Here is a 19,105-nt window from a genome sequence, read left to right as displayed (position 1 = left end):
TCACCCCAGGCACCCATTTCAATCTCAACTGGCTACAGAGACACCCAGACACAGAGTAAAGTGCAGAGGCCAGCTAAGGGCTTTGTGAACAAAAATCACCATAGCTGCCCTCCAGAACAGGGCGTTAGATCAATGCAACACTCAAGGCAACAATTAACAGTTGTCCTTGAGAGCAGAGTCATCTTCTCACCCTGGGACAGTTAGAATTTATAAACTGAATGTGTCTGCCCACTGACTGCCTGGAGAAGCAATAAGTGTCCCAAAGGCTGAGCTGGGGGCAGAGGGTTCGTTCCGACAGAAGATTGAGCAGCATACCACTGAGGCTTTTGTTATGCTTTTAATTAACATTTGAAACACATAAGGCATATGGTAACATTAGACAGAGGAGCATTACACATTATAGTCATGTAAACAGCATTGGCACACTTGCTTTCTGTCCAACTTGGTTACACACATAAAGCAGAATATATTTTTTAAACAAAGATTTTTCCATGTGTCTGTAGGATGAGTATCACTCGTATCACATATCTGCAAATCAACACAACTTAGTACAGACCAGACCGTATGTTATAAGAGGCTCAGAGTCTAATGCATTTCACATCACACTCATGCACTACTTGCCAGTCACACTTTGCCATCACCAGGGCTTAGCACACTAGAGGCTTCATTAGGCAACAAGAGTGGTTTTTTTACACCTATGATAGCAGCTGTAAGTGGGCCAGGATTCTGCATCAATTAAAGCCTGAGGCCCACAATGCTTCTTACTTCTCCCTGGTCAATGAATTCTACTTTAATACAGGTGTCCAAAATGAAATGTACAGCTGAACTCCTTCCCCCATCTCAAAGTACTTGGCAGGGGCCATGCTCCTCTGCGCAAGCCGAGGCTGCTTCTGCTCCCTTCCCCTTCTGCAGTTAGCGTGCAACATAATTGAGCTTGAGAGAAACCAAAGAGTCAAAAACACGACAAAAGCTGCCTGGTGATAGCAAAACTTTGTCCAAGACCAGCAGTACCAGTCTGGGAAGGCGACTGCAGTAATGACACAGGAGTGGTGCTCGCACAGGCACCCCTGTGCTGAGCAGCCCCCCCACGGCAGTGGGGGGGCTCTTACAGCCTCTCCTCTGCTTATGAACTCCTTATGCTTTCCACTTGGACTCCTCACGGCACAACCTTTGGGTCAGACAATCAGTAAAATAATAAACATTAAATTGCACTTCTGATATCTGGAACGGCACATGCAATTATGCACAGGAATCTCCCATTTTCTCAATAGCACGACTTTGCCCTAAACAGTTAAGCAACATTAAGTGGAATGATTTTTATCGTAGGGTTTTTGTTTTTTGCTTTGGTCCTTAGTATACAAACCTGCTGGTTAACTTTATTGAGTTAAGACACTTGAAGTTGTTTTACATAGATTCTATACTTATTGGCCCATAAAATGTTTGTCCATAAAAAAAAAACCATAAAAAAAACAAAACCAAAAAACAACCAACCACAACCACCTAGAGCACAGCATTGATCAGTGAGGCAGTGAGGAGCAAGGTTACATTTAATCTTGGTCTTTCTGTAGAAAACATTGTTGCTACCAAAGGACATAAAAGTCAGTGCTAAACTCGTAACAGATAGTAACTGCTTAGCACTCTTGCCCTGATAAGGGCTTCAGGAATTTGTAGGTAGAGGATACATGAGCAGCTACCCGCAGAGCATCAGGAGCCGGGATTGTTTCTGGAGAGCCAAGGCTGGGGCAGCAGATAAAGCCTCACTCAAGGACTGGCCAGAGCCAAACAGCTGCCCTGGGGGAGACAAGAGCTCTACAATAGCTCTGCTGGACTGGGGAACACAGAACCACCAGGACGGCCCTGGAAAGGCTGTAATACATGGAAAGGGAGTGTCTTATTCACGGTAAGTCAGACTACGTCACCAGTGTTCACAAAACAGAGCTAGCAAGAGTCATAACAGGTTTTTGGCAATACTTTGAAAGGCCAGAATGGAAAAGGCTCCAGTGACTTCCTAGTCCTTACAGGCATGTAGAAGAAGGCACTGAGATACTGTTTTCTGTGGTGTACCGCAAGGCAGCATGTCAGGTGTCCTACGGGAAGCTGCAAGACTCCCGCTTTCCTCCTTCACGCTGCACTGGGAGGGACAGACTGCGAGAGCCTTGCTGCGCTGCCTGATCCAAGGCCATCCAAGTAAGGCACTGAGCATGCGCTTAGCCGAGAGTAAAGCAAGGAGAGGATGCTACTGTGAAACACAATTTGATAGTTTTCCCCTTTACAAGTGTGCAGAACCTGAAGATGTGCAGGGTTGTGTGCCATTTGAGCACGCTGCTCTTTCATCAAGGTGAAGTCCAGTTTCTTGGAGGAACAGGTCCAGACTTCCCATTTCAGCAATTTAGACAGTCCTTCTGTTGTCAGACCTGGTAAAGTAGCATTAGACACTGTTGGATTTAATCTAAATTAGCATGACAGGGCAGGCTGAAAAAAGAAGCAGCAAGATTTTGGATTCAGAAAGGTTAAAAGTTGTGTTTGTGAGTTTCATCAGACCATGTTTATGAAGTTCTCATATCAAGTGTGAGAGATGGACTGACAAGGATCTGTGCCAGGGCTCCAGCCCCTCCTCTGAGGTCATAGGGAATGGGGTTGTTTTAATACTTAAAGTTAGCCAGGGCAAGTCCCCCAGAGGCTGTGCCTATGCATTTCTAAAAGGCAGCAGAACTAGGGACTGAGCCCAAGCACCTGAAATACAAGCTGCACTGATAGATAGGAGCCTCGCTGAAGGATAGAGCTGGCAGAGAAAGAAGCCACACTCCTCACCTGCACGGGAACCGCCAGCCCTGCACAGAGCTTGGCTGCTCTCAAGCGGCAGAGGGGCTTCGCATATGGGGCCCTTCGCCCAGCAGGCACCTTCCCTCCTTGGGGTTTGGTTAAGCAGGACTCCTAGTAGCAAGGTTTTGCTCCTGGAGCCTGAGCTCTTCCATGATGGGCAGCTCTTCTTGGCGCCCTCCGGTTTACCTTTTCAAATCCAAAATGAAGCCTAAAAGCCCGCAGCACCTACAATCCATGACAAAGCCTCAAAGCAAGCACAAACAGCACCACAGTCACTCAGGGCTGAAAACAGGGTCCAGCAGGAAGGGGGGGCACCACCCAGGACATTAAGTGCTCAGAGAACTAGGCTTGGGTCTCTGCACAGCTATGTTTCTAAATGCATGGAAGAAAGAAAAGAGGAAGAGAAACTGAGTTCTGGTCTGGGAGAAGCACCCCAGGCAGTTCCTAAGCCCTCCGTGCTGGAAGAGACCCCAAGGGTCCCAAGACTTGCAGTTGCAGGGGAAGAAGAGTCAAGCCTTACTGCAGCACTGAACCACAAGGTAAGAGTTGGCTTGAGTGGAAATCTAACAAGCTAGCTAGAAGAGAATGGAAAGCACAATTTAAGCTGCTCAAGATGCCCAGGCCAAGAGGCTTGACACAGAGCTGGGCAGTTTATCATCTACGCTGGTAACCTGGCAATAGCTTTACTGAGTGGCGTGCCACAGAAAGAGCCAGCCCAGGCTCCTGGGAAGCAGGCTTACAGGACTGGTTCTTGCAAGTTACTTCCCAAACTGCAGCACCTCCCCAGCGCACAGGGCACAGCACAAAGCAAGCATTAACAGGGGCGTATTTTGTTCCCATCTTGCTGAAGTCCAATTCAACACTGCAGCCCTTGGAAATACAAACACGAGGGTGAAGTTTAGCCTTAACAATACCAGCTTGGAGCCCAACATTAATAAAACACAGAGCCAACATCAATTGTTCCAGTCATTTGAGACACAGTTGAGTCCTTATGGTCTCTAGAAATCAGACACAGTTTAGATCTCCATATACAGTTTGGAATCAGAAAATGGACAAGATCAAGTTACATAATTGAAACTTTTCTTCTGTATTCAGACACAGACCAGACCAGCCTGTCAGGTTATTTGCCAACTGCACAGAGAAGTGACTGCAAATTAAGTGCAATATGCCATAGACTCCAAAATGCCAGGATGGTTATTTACAAGGCAAAGACAACATGACCTGTTACTATCTGACTGGTGTTAGAGGCCTATGAAAGCAGAGGGGAAAGAGCGTGGTTAGTGTAAACAGAAGAGTAGCCCGTGCTAGAATTAAAACTAGGCCAGCCGTGCTTTTCCTCTGGCTGTTGAGGAAACATCCTAAGTTTGGCCCATTCTTCTGCTGAACAAGCTTCTCAAAGGTGACAGTGCAAATGCTTCAGCAGGGCTCAGTTTCTGTGGAGATAGTTGGCAGTTGCTACAGTATGTTACATCTTGACTTTACAATGACAGGCTATCCAGTTGTTAATCACCAACTGCCTGGAAGCTTCAGCTGCACTGCCAGAGAAAAATAAGGTTAGTTTGGAAATTCAGTAGAGAAGCAAGTGATTAGAAAAATGTACAAAATAAACAGGCTTCAAAACAGAGAGCTAGGGCAAGATGCATGTCTGGCAAAGGGTCAGTCACAACGAGAGCATGCAAACCTCTTCTGAACTTTAACCACGATGTTCTTGTACTGGTGAAGATGGAAGCTACTGATCTGTCCATTTCCAGGTCCCAAAGATCAGGGAGTTAAACCATGAATTCACAATCTGCACGAATCTCTTCTCCTTAGTTCTCTTCTTTTTTGGATTCTTCCTTGGGTGCTTCAGGAACCAGGATGACCTTTCCAACATTCTTCTTCTCTTGCATCTGCCTCATGGCATCTGCCACCTGGAAGCAACAGGAATCTCATGAGACGCACACCCACCACACAGTGCAGTCATGCCCTTCCTGGGCCCCTTGGTCCACCCAGACTAGTCTGAGGGCCACCCACCAGGAGGCAGCTTTCCTGGCAGTCCAAGCAAGTGCCAAGCATTGGGGTGCCTCTGCACAGATGCATTTTGGACAGAGTTGGGCAGCTACCCCAGCCTGCCCATAGGCAACTGCCCTCAAGAATTCACAGACCAACTGTAACATACATGAGGATGCTCTGGTACGCAAACCATAGAAGAATGAAGTGTATGTCACCACAGTTTCCTTTCCAAACAGAGCGGAGCACTGCAGAAACCCAGCTAACAGCCAGAAGGACAATGCTTCTACCATCTACACAACCACAGAACAATACATGCACAGATTTTTATTATTATTTTTAAGCAAAACAGCACCTGGGCCAGGCCTGGAATCAGCAGAGTTTTCCTTAAGCATTTGCATCAGACTATTTCTCAGGTACTAACACCAACTGATCATTACCAAGTCCTTTGCTCCCCTGCAATAAGTCCTACCCCAGCAAAGGATTTCCAAGGGAAGAACCTGACTCTGCCTGGACACATCAATGCAACAACACTGAGCATAGCAGAGCTGCTGAAAAACCTGCCGCTCTTCTTCCAACATCCTCATTCTGCTTCACTGCCTGGGCTCTTTTTCACTTGTGGAAGGGCAGCAGCAAGCTTCCCAGCTGTCTGCTTAATTACAGGGGGCAGACTCGGGGCAGTCTCCAGTCTGATGCATAACCCAGCCCCTCCATGGGCTGCTGCTGCCCACAGAGCCTAGCTGAGCACCTGCCCTATTCCACAGGGATGCTGTCTGGCATTGCCCAGCTCTATGCACTGGAGCAGAAGAGCCCAGCCACTTTACTCGCCCTTAGTATCTTAAAAGGAAAAAGGCACTGAATGTCTGAGAACAGATGGTTATTAAACATTTGCAACAGTTCAGCCCCCATGAACAAGGTGCTCATACTGATCCAGAGCTCACTGTGCAGAAAACAATCACCCAGTAATTTCTGGGTGCTGCCAGCCTATATGTTAGCTCAGACTCACCTGATCAAAGGGCCATACAGAGTCTATTTTGGGCTTGATTTTGCCTTGACTGTACAGGTTAACCAGCTTGGCTACAACACCTCCGACAAGCTCAAATTCTTCATCCATATATCCAAGGTGGTAGCCACACACAGCCTTGTTATGGTGTAGGAGCTGCAAGGCATTGATGCTGAACTGGTTCCACCAGGTTTTAGCCATAGCCATGAGGTTCTTCTTCTGCCCAGTGAGCAAGTTTGCTACCCCTAAAAAGAAGGCAAGCCACAGATGAGCTGGAATCAACACAACATGAGAGGCAGTGGGCATCCCATATAACAGCTCAGATAATACGCAGGGTAACAGCCACTCACACAGCAATGTAGGACAGGTGAGAACTGGATCACATCAGGACCTGCCCAGTCGACCTTCAGTGGAAACAGGTACCTGCCTCGGCCTCAAGATATGCATAATTTGGATTATCGGCACCCACATATTGCAGAAATATAGAACAACAACTCTCTTAGGAGGGCAGCAGCAGCGCAGCTAGACTGGAGTGCTGGCAGAGGCAAGAGAGGGTTACAAGTCACATCCAGCCAGGCTGGCAGGACAGCACTCCCCTTCTACAGCCAGGCTTCTTCAGGGGAGCCACACGCTGCAACGGCTGGGACAACAGAAGCAGCACACTGGTGCAAGTGTCTGGAATCCCACTGGGGGTTGTGTGAGGGCTTTGTCTATGGGACAAAAATCACAGTGTTTCAGGGCTGGGGAATGGAGAGAGAAGTATTCAGTAGCCTCAAACCTCATCACCCACACATCCTCTAGAAGAAAAGCAAGGCTCTATTAGTGCTGTGCATTAAGTCAGCCTGGACAAAGCAGCTGTGCCAGCATTCCTCCGTGAGGACATTCCAGCTTCCCCTGCAGGCACCGGCTCGTACTCGAAGAGAGATCTCGCCATTGGAGGGAAGAGCCTTGGAGCCTGTGACCAGAGCTCTCGGGACAAGGCACAAATCTCACTCCCCTCAGTGCCTCACCCAGGTGAAGCATCCTAAAGACCTTCATGAAATAACAGAACTACAACACACACAGCAGTCAGCAACAGTGATGCTCCCTCATGGCTGCGTGTCCAGGCACAGAGCAGTGCAGAGCATTCCCGTGCAGATCCGCACCCACCCTGCCATCACACAGTCCCTCCTATGCAGGAGCTGGGGTTTGGGGGCACGCTGCTCACACTTACCGTATGTGATGAGTTTGCCCATCGGCTTCAACAGGTTAAATGCTTTGGACGTATCGGATCCTCCCAGGGGGTCCAGAACAATGTCAACACCTAGAAGGAATTGAAAGTAACTAGAAGTTTCTTTGCACTTGAAAGAAATGCAGGACAGTTGTAGAAGTCTTCCACCACATGGTACCTTTGGGAGAGATTTTCCGGACCTCCTCTGCATAATCCATCGTTCTGTAGTCAATGGGGTGAGCGACTCCGCTCTCCTTGAGTGAATCATGCTTGGAAGCAGATGCTGTGCCAAAAATGGTGACATTTTCTACAGTCTTGCACAGCTGGATGGCAGCAGTTCCCACACCACCTGAAAAACAGCAGTGAGAAAGACTTAGAAGCAAACAGCCCCAGCAGTCAGAAAAGCCTCTGGATAGGCCCCTGCTTGTACCGATCGCACAGTGCCAGGAGGGTATGGAATAAAGGCTTTGCCTGGGGCAGGCTGACGCCTGTGACACACACTGGGGGAGACCGACTATGGCTGCTGGGAAATGGATTCAGCATTTGCCAGCGCCTGGGTCAGTGTGAAGCCTGCATCTCTGGCAGGTGACGTTTTGTCAGTGCAGCCCCATTCTGATCGCTTCCTCACCCGTGCCACCCATTCAGAAGCTGCATATTGAGGCCAAGAGTCTCAGCACAGGCTGGCGAGAACTATTTACCTGCAGCCATGTGGATGAGGACACTCTGGTTGGGTCTCAGGTTTCCAAAGTCAAACAGGATCATGTAGGCAGTGATGTAGTTGACAAGAAGAGCAGCCGCTTCCTCGAAGCTCATCCCCTCAGGCATCAGGAAAGTCTGACTGGCTGGCACGTTCACGACTTCTTGCCAGAGCCCTGACCTAGCCAGGACCATTACCTTATCGCCAACCTAAAATCAGAGGACAAGGCAGTCTGAAACAAGCCCCAGGCTAGCAGAAGTCATCACGCCCTTGCCCTCCATATGCCTGAGCCAGGTACACGTGTGCCATTCTCTGTGCAGAGGTCTGCAGGGACTGCAGCAACCCTGGGCTTGGGCGGGAGCCCGCAGCCTGTGCTCCACTCATCGGGCAAATGGCACCACAGCACAGTGCCTCTCACCACAGACCTGGGCACACGCCAGGAGCCTCAGAAGGACTGCAGGCGCCCCAGGCTCTGGCTTGCACCCAGCGTGCTGCCTGACTGCCAGCTGCCAAAACCAACAGACCCCCAGTGACATAAGAGGGATGGGGGTCATGTCCTACCCTCCCTGTCCAAGCTGGGAGCATGAGTCTGAACACCATGAAATATTACTGCTGCCCCTTGCAAGGATCATTCTGCCAACAGGCAGGAGGCTTGAGGCAACGCTTAACAGGATCAACCCTGGAAAAAGCATGTCCAACCTTAGGAAAACCTCCCGGGTCTAAGCCTCAGACCTGACGTCTGAGGCATCCCCCAAAATCTGCTCTTATCCCACTGGGCAAGAAACAGCTGCTCGCTGTGCAACAGGAAGGAGACGGCAAAACACCAAGCAGTCATATCAGCAAGCAGACAAGAGGCAGAGCCAAGGCAGTGAGCAGAAAGGCTCCTCGGTGTGTGGATTTGGCATTTACACTTGAGTAAACCAAGATGTTTTTCTGGAGGGGAGGGAATCATCTTTGACACACTGGGTTTTTTTGAGACACTGTTTTGCTAGTTGTTTTGCTTTAAGAATCATCTTAAAGCCCCATAATTGCAACAGCCCTAAGACCCAAAGGTCTGGGACATGCAGAGCCAACTCTTCTGTCCCCCAAGTTGCTAGAAATGCAGCAGCCACAGGCTCGTGGGCCACAAACCCAGCACCAAGAGCAACTAACCTGGTCGTGCCCACAACTCACCACCCTCAGATGGTTCTGGACAACTCTGCAGCAGCTGGAGCTGTTTCCTTCCACGTTCGCGTAGTTAAAGAGGTCAGTCACAAACGTGTTGAGAAACAGCCCGGTCACGCTTTAGCCCAACATCCTACTAGCACTCACCACTAACAAGAAAATTTTGTGCATGCAAATACACCTGGCAGTCCCCAAAGAACACAACCACTTCCAGCTTTTCCCCACGACTCCAGACCCCAAAGACCCCGGCCCTTAGGGTGGGCAGGCAGCAATGCTCTTGCCGTCCCGGGGGCTGGGTCAGCATTTCGCAGGGCGAGGGCAGCCAGGACCGCAGGAGGCTTGGGCTGGGCGGGCAGGGACGCGCCGGGGACGTCCGGCCCACGCAGCCCAGCGCGGCCCCTTTGTCAAGGGGCTTTGTCTGCTGCCCGGCCGCCGCGGGAGCCTCTGCAGGCGGGATCACGAAGGGCGCTTCCCGCGCGGCCCCGGGCAGGGAGCGCGGCTCTGCCGGGGCCGAGCCGCCCGCCCCGACGGGGAACGCCGGGCCCGGCGGAGGGGCGGTCACCCGCGCGCCGCCGCCTCCCGCCGGTGCAGCGGCCGGGCCGGGGCTGCCGGCACCGGGCTCTCCAGGGGCAGCCCCGGCCCGGAGCCCGGCGGGGCGGCGGAGGGGCCGGGGCGGGGCCGGCGAGGCCGCACCTGCCGGGCGGCGGGGCGGGGCGGGGCCACCGCAGTGCGGCGGGGCCGGGCCGGGCCGAACCGGGCCGGGCCGTCCCTCACCTGTCGGTCGCGGACGCCGTCGCCGAGGGCGCGGACGATGCCGGCACACTCCATGCCGGGGCAGACGGGCGGCGGCGGCAGCCGGTCGTACAGACCCTGCCGCGCCATCAGGTCGGCGAAGTTGAGGCCACAGGCGCGGACGCGCACCGAGACCTCGCCGGGCCGCGGGCCGCCGCCGCGCCGCGCCTGCACCTTCACCTTGTCGTAGCCGCCGAAGCCCGTCAGCACTAGCGCCCGGTGCTCAGCCGCCTCCCCGCCGCCCACCGGCGGCTCGGGGCCAGGGGCCTGCTCGGGGGCGGCGGCGGCCGGGGCCGGCTCAGCGGACATGGCGGAGCGGAGCGGCGGGAGCGGCTGCGGGCGAGGGGCGGCGGCGGGCGGGGAAAAGCCGGGGCGCGGGGCGCGGCCGGGGGGCGGAGCGGGGGCTGGCCGGGCGAGCGCGGAGCGGCGCCGCGGCGGGCGGGGCGGCGCTGTCCCCGGTCCGCCCCCCGGTCCCGGCCCGACGGCGGCTGCCCCTCCGCAGCCCGGTGTCCCGGGGGAGGCCTCGCCCCGCCCCGCTCCGCTGGGGCCCGCCACCACCGCTCCCTCCCAGCGGCCGGCCCCGAGGGGCCTCCCCGGCCCCGCCGCCCCGGCTCCGCGGCCGAGGGGACGCTTCCCCCGGCAGGTCTGAAGCCGATGCCAGGGGAGAAGGGAGCGGAGCAGAGATTTGCTCGTACGCCCTCCGCCGGGGCGTGCGGAGCCGCAGCAGCCTGGGCGTTAATTAATAAAAGCTCCCTTAGGCCGCAGCCCTCGGCATCTGCGCTGCGGATGCAGCTTTGCAGAGCCTGGCCGCCCTCAGTTCCCGGGGCTGTGCTGTCCTGCGCACGTAGCGTCTCTCTTCCTCCACACCACCTTTTTTTTCTTTTTCTTTTTTTTCTTTTTTTTTTTTTTCTAAATGATTCCTTTCAAGCAAACAAACTGCTTGCATCTTTTCTGGAGACACGTTTGAAATGGCTGTTTTGCTGGAGTGTCATCTCACTGAGTTACTACAATTTATTGTGAGTAACTGATGTCACTTGCAGGGAGGTTTAATAAACATCTCTCTGCTCTTAGCCCTGAAATGGCTGCGTGCAGCAGAGGTGAGGCACGGACTGGCTCACAGACAAGAGGGAGGAGTACAGCTCTAGTCCTGTAACTAAAGACAAATAAATAAGGCAGGGTGTGCAGACGGATCGAAGGATCCAGCCTCTCTTCCTGCTTGTGAGGCATCTGCCAGCAGACAGCAGCCCTCTCCATGAATTCACTACTCGGATCTGTGTCAGATCTCCCATATATCGCACTTGCTATCAAGGTGCTGATTCAGTGCAGTTTTGTGTGTGAAGAGCGCAGTCGGATCCATGCCTCGCTTGTCTGCTGTCTGGGGAACACATCCTCATCCCTAATAACCTGCAGCCATTGCAGGGTGACTGCTCAAGCATACAAGTCAAAGAGCCCTGAAAAAGAAAAACATCCACCCCAAAAAAGAAAGCAAAGACCACCTGAAGGATAATCAAAACATGTATTGGGGAAGTTTCTGTGTCACTCCAGTGCTCCAGAATTCCCAAGCCAAGCAAAACCCGGCACAATGCCTGCTTTGGGCAGGGCACTCCCAGCACTGCTGACAGCATTTGATGTAAGGCTCTGGCCGGCGCATGGATTAGCAAACCCCAGTGTTTCCAGGGGCTTTGTTTGCGACAGCAGTCCTGCTCTTTACGTGAATGCAGTCTGCTGACCGAGGCCAGCAGGAGTTTTGCATGAATGTGGCCTTGTCCTGCAGGGCTGCGCTCCAGGCTGGGCTGGCCCTGAAGCAGTGCAAGCCGGGCAGGCTGGGGCTGCTCAGGAAGTGGAGCACAAAGGCAGGAAAGCAGCCAGGAGGGCAGAGGCCTGGAGCAGGCTGCACATCATCTGGCTCTGCTGTGTGGCATATTTATGGGTGTTTGGAGGGCTGCAGTGGGAACGAGGAGGACGCTTATGTCCGGTTGCATGACAGGACTGCAGTCCGGCTTGGACAGTTACTTTACACCTTTGTTTGCTGTTGCTCAGCTCTGGGAAATACAGATGTGCCTTCCTGATGTCCGGGCATCTCTCACACCCAAAATTAGGAAGGAGTCAAAGCACAATCCTCTGTCTCCTACTGCTCTTCCTAGGAGCTCTCCTAACATTTGTCCTTTCAGTGATTTATTTTCACAGTTGTCAGTGCTCTTGTGGTGGATGAAACACGCTGGCGAGGAGGGATCCCCTATAGACACCTGAGATAAGGGGATGACTCCCAAAGGCTCAGAGAATGGTAGATGAAGGCAGTGGGATTTGGGAGTCAGACTCCTCTTCTGCTAGACTGCTCCAGCTGTATGCAGCTCTAAAGCAGATTAGATAGAGGTATTTTTGCGTAGTGGCAAGTCTGTTTGATTGGGCAGACTGCTCTTGCTGCCTTTGTCTCTTTTGTGCTCCTGAGTCAATCTTTCCTTATCAGCTCAGTTTAGCAACATTTGCCCTGTAAATTTTACTTTACCCAGTTCAGTTTGTATTCTGCTGGGGTAGTTTTTCCACTGTATTTAAGATTTAAGAGGGACAGTTCTGGCTAGTCGCTGCTCTGGAGTGTCAGGGGGGGTGAAGTTCTGCCATTTGCGGGGAGCTGATGGGGAGGTGCTGGTGCATGTGCTCAGGCCAGGCGTTCGCAGTTGGCACGCTCTGAGCCTGCAGATCTGCGATCCCCAGCACAGCATGGCAGCTGGCTGCCACACACCGGGGATGGGACACTGGGGTGGGCTAGCAAGGGGATGCGTTAGCCAGAGAAAACAAGAAGTTTTCCCAGTGGAATTGGTGCTCGCTCCTCCACCCCTTTTTCAGCAAGCTCTCCAAACATGAGCTTTCATTGCACAGCAGCACGCAGCCGAGGTGCTGGGGCCTTCTGAATGGCACTGACTTGTGATTTACAGCCAGAGGTAGGCACAGGCCACCGAGGAAACAGTTCGCATTATCTCTCTCCCAGATGCTCAGCTTTCCAATAGCCCTGCACCTCACCCTGAGCTCCCTGCCTGCTTTTTCGCATCCTCCTGCTGCTCCCCCTGAGCTTCTGGCAGTGGGATGAGGAGGATGTGCCTGCAGCAGGAGCAGTGCCAGCCTGCCCTGCCCAGCTCTTTGTTCCACCTCCCTTTATTTTCACACAGGGCTCTAACAGTCCCTCTCCTCTGCTCTCAAGGACACCAGAACAATGAACAGGCAGGAGATAAGAAAGCCTAGCAGGTTTGCCGGTCAGCAGTCAGCTGCCTGTGGGAGCTTGGCCTCGGCCCTAGGGCTCACTGAGGATGGACCCCAGGAGGGCCAGGCCCACAAAAGCCTTCCCTCACCCGGCAAGGCTGCCTGAGACCCCGCTCAGGACCGGAGGCTGACTGCCTGGCCATGGGGTGTCTCCACACCTGGCCACAGGTGAAGTGCTTGGAGCTGAGGTTTCCCACTCCCGCTCAGGCCCTGACCAGGTGCTGCCATCTCCCTGCTTCTGCTCTGCCGGTGCTGCCCACAATCTCCAAGACCACCGGCTCCCAGGCCACCCCCAGCTGCAGGGGGTTGGCTCTGGAAGGGGCTGTGGGGCTGCGGTCAGACCCCACGGGGTGCCAGGGCCCAAAGTGACGTTTTCAGGGCTGTATATTTTGGCATCCTGGATCTACAGCAAGTGTTGACCTCGATCCATCTATATTTTGGGTTTGTCGGGAACTCAAGAGAGAGATTCCTCCTGCCTCTATTCTGCCTTTTCCTCACCTGTGTCTGCAGAGTGTTGGGATGCACACAGAGGTAGACACAGATGAGATGTCCCAGCTGCATCACATGTACCAGGAATGCTGTGCCTCCTGGATGACACCATGCCTATATCACAGTAAATTACATTTAGATCTGACAGGTAGAGCAGCGGGTGGAAGAGATCTGACAACCCCTCAGATGTACCTGCCACTCACAGCCACAGTTCCCTGCGCTGCTGTTTTGATCACAGAGACAATGGAGGCGATTGTCAAGTGGTAACTGATGCTCAGTGAATGTCAGTTCACTCCTCATGGTGACAGCAGACTGAAGAAATCCTCCCAGCACAGAGTATCATTCCCACAAAGAACACTGCCTTAGCTGGGCTGAGGCTGCTCCAGTGTCTTCCCCTGCACAAACCCAAACAGCGGAGGCTGAGGAAGCAGCACAAGCAAAGGGCATGGCCAGTGCGAGGCCGGTTTCCAGGTGTGCACAGAACAGCATCCCACCATGTCCTCCTCCGGAGGCAGGTACTTTCTCTACTGTGGTCCTTGGAGAAACCCTGTGAAACGAGAATCCTTCTCCTTAACTTCAACTTTCCACCACAGCATCAATAATTCACTGACAATTATAGGCTTAGCACATCCACATGCTGTGCACCCATTAGAAGCCGATTATTTGGTCAGTATTTCTTACCTCACTGAAAATGCACAAACTTGGCATCCTGGCCTGTATCAGAAATAGTGTGGCCAGTAGGAGTAGGGAAGTGATCGTGCCCCTGTACTCGGCCCTGGTGAGGCCGCACCTCGAATACTGTGTTCAGTTTTGGGCCCCTCACTACAAGAAGGACGTTGAGGTGCTGGAGCGTGTCCAGAGAAGGGCAACGAGGCTGGTGAGGGGTCTGGAGAACAAGTCTTATGAAGAGCGGCTGAGGGAACTGGGGTTGTTCAGCCTGGAGAAAAGGAGGCTGAGGGGAGACCTCATCGCTCTCTACAACTACCTGAAAGGAGGTTGTAGGGAGGTGGGTGTTGGTCTTTTCTCCGAAGCAACAAGCGATAGGACGAGAGGAAATGGCCTCAAGTTGCGCCAGGGGAGGTTTAGATTGGATGTAAGGAAAAATTTCTTTACTGAAAGAGTGGTGAAACATTGGAACAGGCTGCCCAGGGAAGTGGTGGAGTCCCCATCCCTGGAGGTATTTAAAAGACGTGTAGATGAGGTGCTTAGGGACATGGTTTAGTGGGCATGGTGGTGTTGGGTTGACGGTTGGACTCGATGATCTTAGAGGTCTTTTCCAACCTCAATGATTCTATGATTCTATGATTCTATGAACTTCCCCTCCGTGTGCTCATTGTGGCTTTCAAGGGACTAGGTAACCATACGACACGCAGGACCGAGTAGCATGGTGTGTGCGTTGCAATGGGAGATGGTTTTCTCTGCACCACTCAAAACTCTGCAGCTGCTCAAGGGCCCTGGTTCCCGGCAAGTCCCCGCACTGCTGCACACCGACAGTGCTGGCTGCTCGTCGCTCCCCTGCGTCACCCCAGGCACGTAAGCTGCTTTGCAAGGAAAAGCGAGCATCATACTGAAACACAGCAGGGCGCAGCAGTGGGGCAGCAGAGCCCACGACCCTCACCTGCGCCCAGCCTGGCTAAAGCAGCCCCCGTGGAAAGCCCCATCCCTCAGACCACAGCAGGGACCTTCTTGCCGGCCTGCGGCCCCACCGGGTTAGGGGAGGGACCTGACCCAGTCCGGGCACACACAGCCTGTAGGATGCTGCCTCACTGTGTTGGACCTGCTTAAAGGACGACTTTATAAAGAAAACCATTTTTCCCCAATTTGTGTTCAGGAGATGCAATTCATGTTTGAAATGAAATGGAAAAGAAACTGAAGTTTCAAGGGTTTATTTCTGTTCATTCCCTGCCCTCTCCACCTCCACCACTCTCCACAGGAAAAAGAATTGCAAAACTGAAAATATTTCATTTTGCTGAGTGATTCCAAACACAAAGGTGGTGGAGATCACTCCTACTGCTGGAGAAACCACCTCAGCTGAGCACCTCTGCCAGGGAGCGTCCAGCTGGGCTCGCTCCGTCACCCCAACAGCCGATGCTGTGTGCCAGAGCCAGAGCTGGAGCCGCAGCCAGCGCTGGCGGTGGCTGGCAGCCCCAGCAGAAAGGGCGCAATGGAAACAACCGTGTGCGTGCTGCACTGCCTCCACCCAGAGCAAGGCGAGGGGAAGGCCAGCGCAGTGGTGGAAGCTGCATTTCAAGTAGCTGGATCCGGCGTGGGAGGGGACATGTGTGGCAAGGAGATTTCCACACCAAAGGGGACAGAATCAGAGAATCAGCCATTTTCCTCCTCCCACCCTGACCCTCTTTGTGTGCCTTCGGTGCTGCAAGTCCCTGCTCCTCCAAGGAGCCTCTTGTTCCCTCCAGGAGAGCAATCAGTCTGCAGCCAACCTGTGGAGTCCCCCAGACACTCACAAGTCTCTCCAGCTGGTGCTGGGCCTGATGAATCCTAAAGAGAGGTGTCCTCAGAGAAAAAGGGAAAAAAAAGGGAGCTGCTTACTTCCAGAGGAGTGTTACAGAGGCTCCAGATCACTTTCTCAATACAGAGAAATCCGCAGCAGTAACTGAGGTATTGTGCCTCCTCAGCCTGTAACACACATGCTCTGACTGCAGTCTTTCCAGCAGAAGCCTTGTCAGTTGAATGCCTCCTTGCTTTAACCCCCGAGATTGCTGAAGGATGCTGCTTTCATCTGATAACATTTATGGACCGTTATAACGAGCTTTGGCTTGCTGAGATAAATTAAATCGCTCACCCAGAGGTGCAAACTTCATTAATGCCCGCAGTGAGTCAGATCAGCGTTATTCTAGCACAGAATGTAAACAGGCTGGACACAGGAAAGGGGATTTGGCTGGGATTTTTTTTTTTTCTTTCTTTTAACCTTCCTAATTACTGTTGATTTGTATCTTTTTGCTGCATATGTTCAAACTCTACTGCTTCTCCACCTCTTCATCTTCTAGGGGAAACCATCAAATAATACACCATTCAGGACTGAATGATTTAACTGCTGAGTGTTAACAGTTAGCAACACTCTGCAGTTTTGCCTGGCAAGTTTCTAGCTCTTTCACATATCTGACAAGTCCAAAAAGATACTTAAGACTAGATCTGATGAGAAATTAAAGTGTGTCCCCTATTTCTGTCCCAGTTTAGAGGCTTACCAGTGGAAATAAGACATTGCAGACTGAGACAAATGGCACAGAAAAGATATGTACGAAGTTAACAATGCACGCACCATGAAAATACAGAGAAAGTGGCACTGCATAACGTGATGGGCATGAGCTCTGTCTGTGTCCTCAGGGGTCACACTCATGTGCCTCTCATTAGGTACACGTGTGCATCTTGCAGGGGTCACGGCCATACGACAGAGTACAGGAGATTCCTAGCTCGTTACATTCACCTGCTTCATCACATCTAAAATTAGGTCCAGAGCCTGTGACTGGCTGTAGAGGACCAGACTTTGAGGCTCTGTGCAGGCACAAGAACAAGATGTCACAGGCTCCAGGTTTCAGACTGTGGGTCCTTTGGTAAAGGTTGGTTTCTCCTAGTACATTTCCCTAGTACAGGTCCCGAGAATGTCTTCTAGTTTCTTTATACAGGAAATAACACAAATATAACACAATAAAGTTAATTCATAATAGCAATTAAAGTCCCTGAAAGCATGGATCAGCAAGGGAGGATCTAGCCACTGGGGAAGCATTTTCAGGAGCAAATGTGTGGGAGCCATCTGTCACCTCACCATACGTGGTGATAGTCACAGCATGTCTCTCTCTGCATCCTATTCTGAAAATTTACACCGTGACTGTAGGTTGTCTAACATATTTTGCAAGTGTTGCCTGCCAAAAGGTGCATTGCACCAAATGGGACACAAGGCTCAGCAGTGACAGTGCCCCAAGTGGCTCTGAGCAAAAGGCACTCTCAGCTGCTTTCCCTCCCAGGGGGAAGTCAAATGCGGGTCTTGAGTATTCACTACAGAAAGTTTCCTGCTTCCTCTGAAGCAGGGTCACAATAATCTGTTGGTTGGAAGCAAAAAACTAATTCCTATTGAGAAATACAGTGAAAAGCTTTCAGAAGAAAGGGTATTGGCCAGGGGAACAGCTTGCTCAGGTGACACCTATGGCCATCCAGCACTCCTTTACCTGCAGTCACCAGCACAATGAATTTTTCTTTCCGTTCCTCCACATAAAAGCTGAGTGACATGCACACATATAAGAAGGCCAAAAAACCCTACAGGGCTTACAAAACATTACACAGAGCTGCACAAGCTCCTTTCCCTGGGGATGGTGGAAGGAAACAGGCATGTGACAGTTGCTCATCACATTGCTTAAGGCAAGACTGGGAGGCACGGAGATGCTGCAGCAATACACATCGCAAAGCTACAGAATGAGGAATTGACTGACAACAGTTTTCTGGCCCGTATAATGCAGGAGTCAGACCAGGTGAGGACGTGAGCTACGCTACCGTGATTCCAGGACAGCTTCATCCCCTCTGCTCTGAGGTCTTGCCTGGCATGTGATAAGATGAGGGGGGGCCTGAATTCTCGTTTGACCAGCTGAATGCGCTAAGAACACACCTTGAGCTCCGCCTGCACTTGGCCCCTGCCCCGGGCATGCATCCCAAGACACGGGATCTGTGTGGCCCATGACCATGCAAAGGAGTGCAGGCAGCCAGCTCTCCAAAGCGCACGCTTACTGAGGCTGACATGTCCCAGCTGGTGCTTGGCTGGCAGGCCTGGCAGAAAGCAAAGCAGCACTCAGAACCACTGGGTACCTGCATGGCACCATGCCTTGCACCATGTCTCTGTTCTTTACTCATCCCTACTTCATGCACAGCACCAATATTTATATATGAAAAATGACTGCAATTTCAGCAAGAACAAACTGCCCCCTCAGTCCATTAATAAATCCGGTTTCACTGCCTAAACATTTAAATTTCCACTTCTTCAGACTTGCTTTGTCTTCATTGTCTCTATTTTAATGCATTTTGTGACAGACAGCTTGTCTCTGATAAATGAAAGTTTGCCATTACAGTAAATCTTTCTGCAATATGGCCGGCAAAATATTAGCAGTAGAGGAGCCTTTCCTTTTTCAATAATTCTGCTAATTAAAATCACTGCCTGTAATTTATAGACGCACTGTCCATACTCTGGGAGGAACGGAAAGCAGAAAATGCTGCCCTCTTTGCAGAAGGCTCTGCAGCCAGCCCGGGGGGTGGTGCAGCCTGCACAAAACATCGGTCTCCTCCGCGCCAGTATAACTTGGTCATGGACATGGGAGATACGGGGTTCTTAAAACTCGCGTAGAGCTGGTGAAAATGCCCGGTGTTCCCATTTCTGCCAAATTCCTCAGGGGAACAAGTCCCGTTCCTTTAGCAGGGAACGACAGCCGCTGCGGGTTCTTGTCCCTCCCGCCGGTCTGGTGCCGTGCCCTGCCCGTGCTCTTCGGCAGCGCGGTGTCGGAGGGCCGGTGTTGGTGGGCGCCGGCCGGGTGCGGGCGCCGGCCGCCCCGGGCCTCCGGACCGAGCCCTGTCGCCGTGATGCGGTGAGAGGTGCCGGGCAGGGCCCGTGGGGCAGCGGGTGGAGGCGCGGGGCGGGAGCCGCGCCGGGGAGGCCGGGCGGTGGCAGCCCCCGGCGGGGCCG

General features: G+C 52.6%; 1 protein-coding gene across 1 annotated transcript; it reads right to left on the bottom strand.

Annotated features, from left to right (window-relative positions):
• Window positions 1-324: 324 nt before the first annotated feature.
• On the bottom strand, window positions 325-9,990 carry VAT1 (vesicle amine transport 1). Its single transcript, XM_076357068.1, has 6 exons — window positions 9,661-9,990; window positions 7,724-7,931; window positions 7,204-7,374; window positions 7,029-7,118; window positions 5,819-6,060; window positions 325-4,733 (listed from the first exon to the last, which is right to left on the bottom strand). The coding sequence occupies exons 1-6, from the start codon at window positions 9,985-9,987 to the stop codon at window positions 4,632-4,634; spliced, it is 1,140 nt and encodes a 379-aa protein (XP_076213183.1). The 5' UTR covers window positions 9,988-9,990; the 3' UTR covers window positions 325-4,631.
• Between the last annotated feature and the right edge of the window lie 9,115 nt (window positions 9,991-19,105).

The sequence above is a fragment of the Aptenodytes patagonicus genome, chromosome 20, assembly GCF_965638725.1.
Source record: "Aptenodytes patagonicus chromosome 20, bAptPat1.pri.cur, whole genome shotgun sequence".
NCBI classification, from domain to species: domain Eukaryota; kingdom Metazoa; phylum Chordata; class Aves; order Sphenisciformes; family Spheniscidae; genus Aptenodytes; species Aptenodytes patagonicus.
This window is presented reverse-complemented; position numbering and strand designations above follow the sequence as displayed.

Excerpts from the sequence above, each read along its gene's own strand:
- VAT1 (XM_076357068.1), bottom strand. The coding sequence starts at position 9,987 with ATGTCCGCTGAGCCGGCCCCGGCCGCCGCCGCCCCCGAGCAGGCCCCT. Across the intron at positions 7,932-9,660 it reads ACGGCGTCCGCGACCGACAG|GTTGGCGATAAGGTAATGGT; the intron begins GTGAGGGACGGC and ends CTCTGATTTTAG. Across the intron at positions 6,061-7,028 it reads GGGCAAACTCATCACATACG|GGGTAGCAAACTTGCTCACT; the intron begins GTAAGTGTGAGC and ends CCTTCTTTTTAG.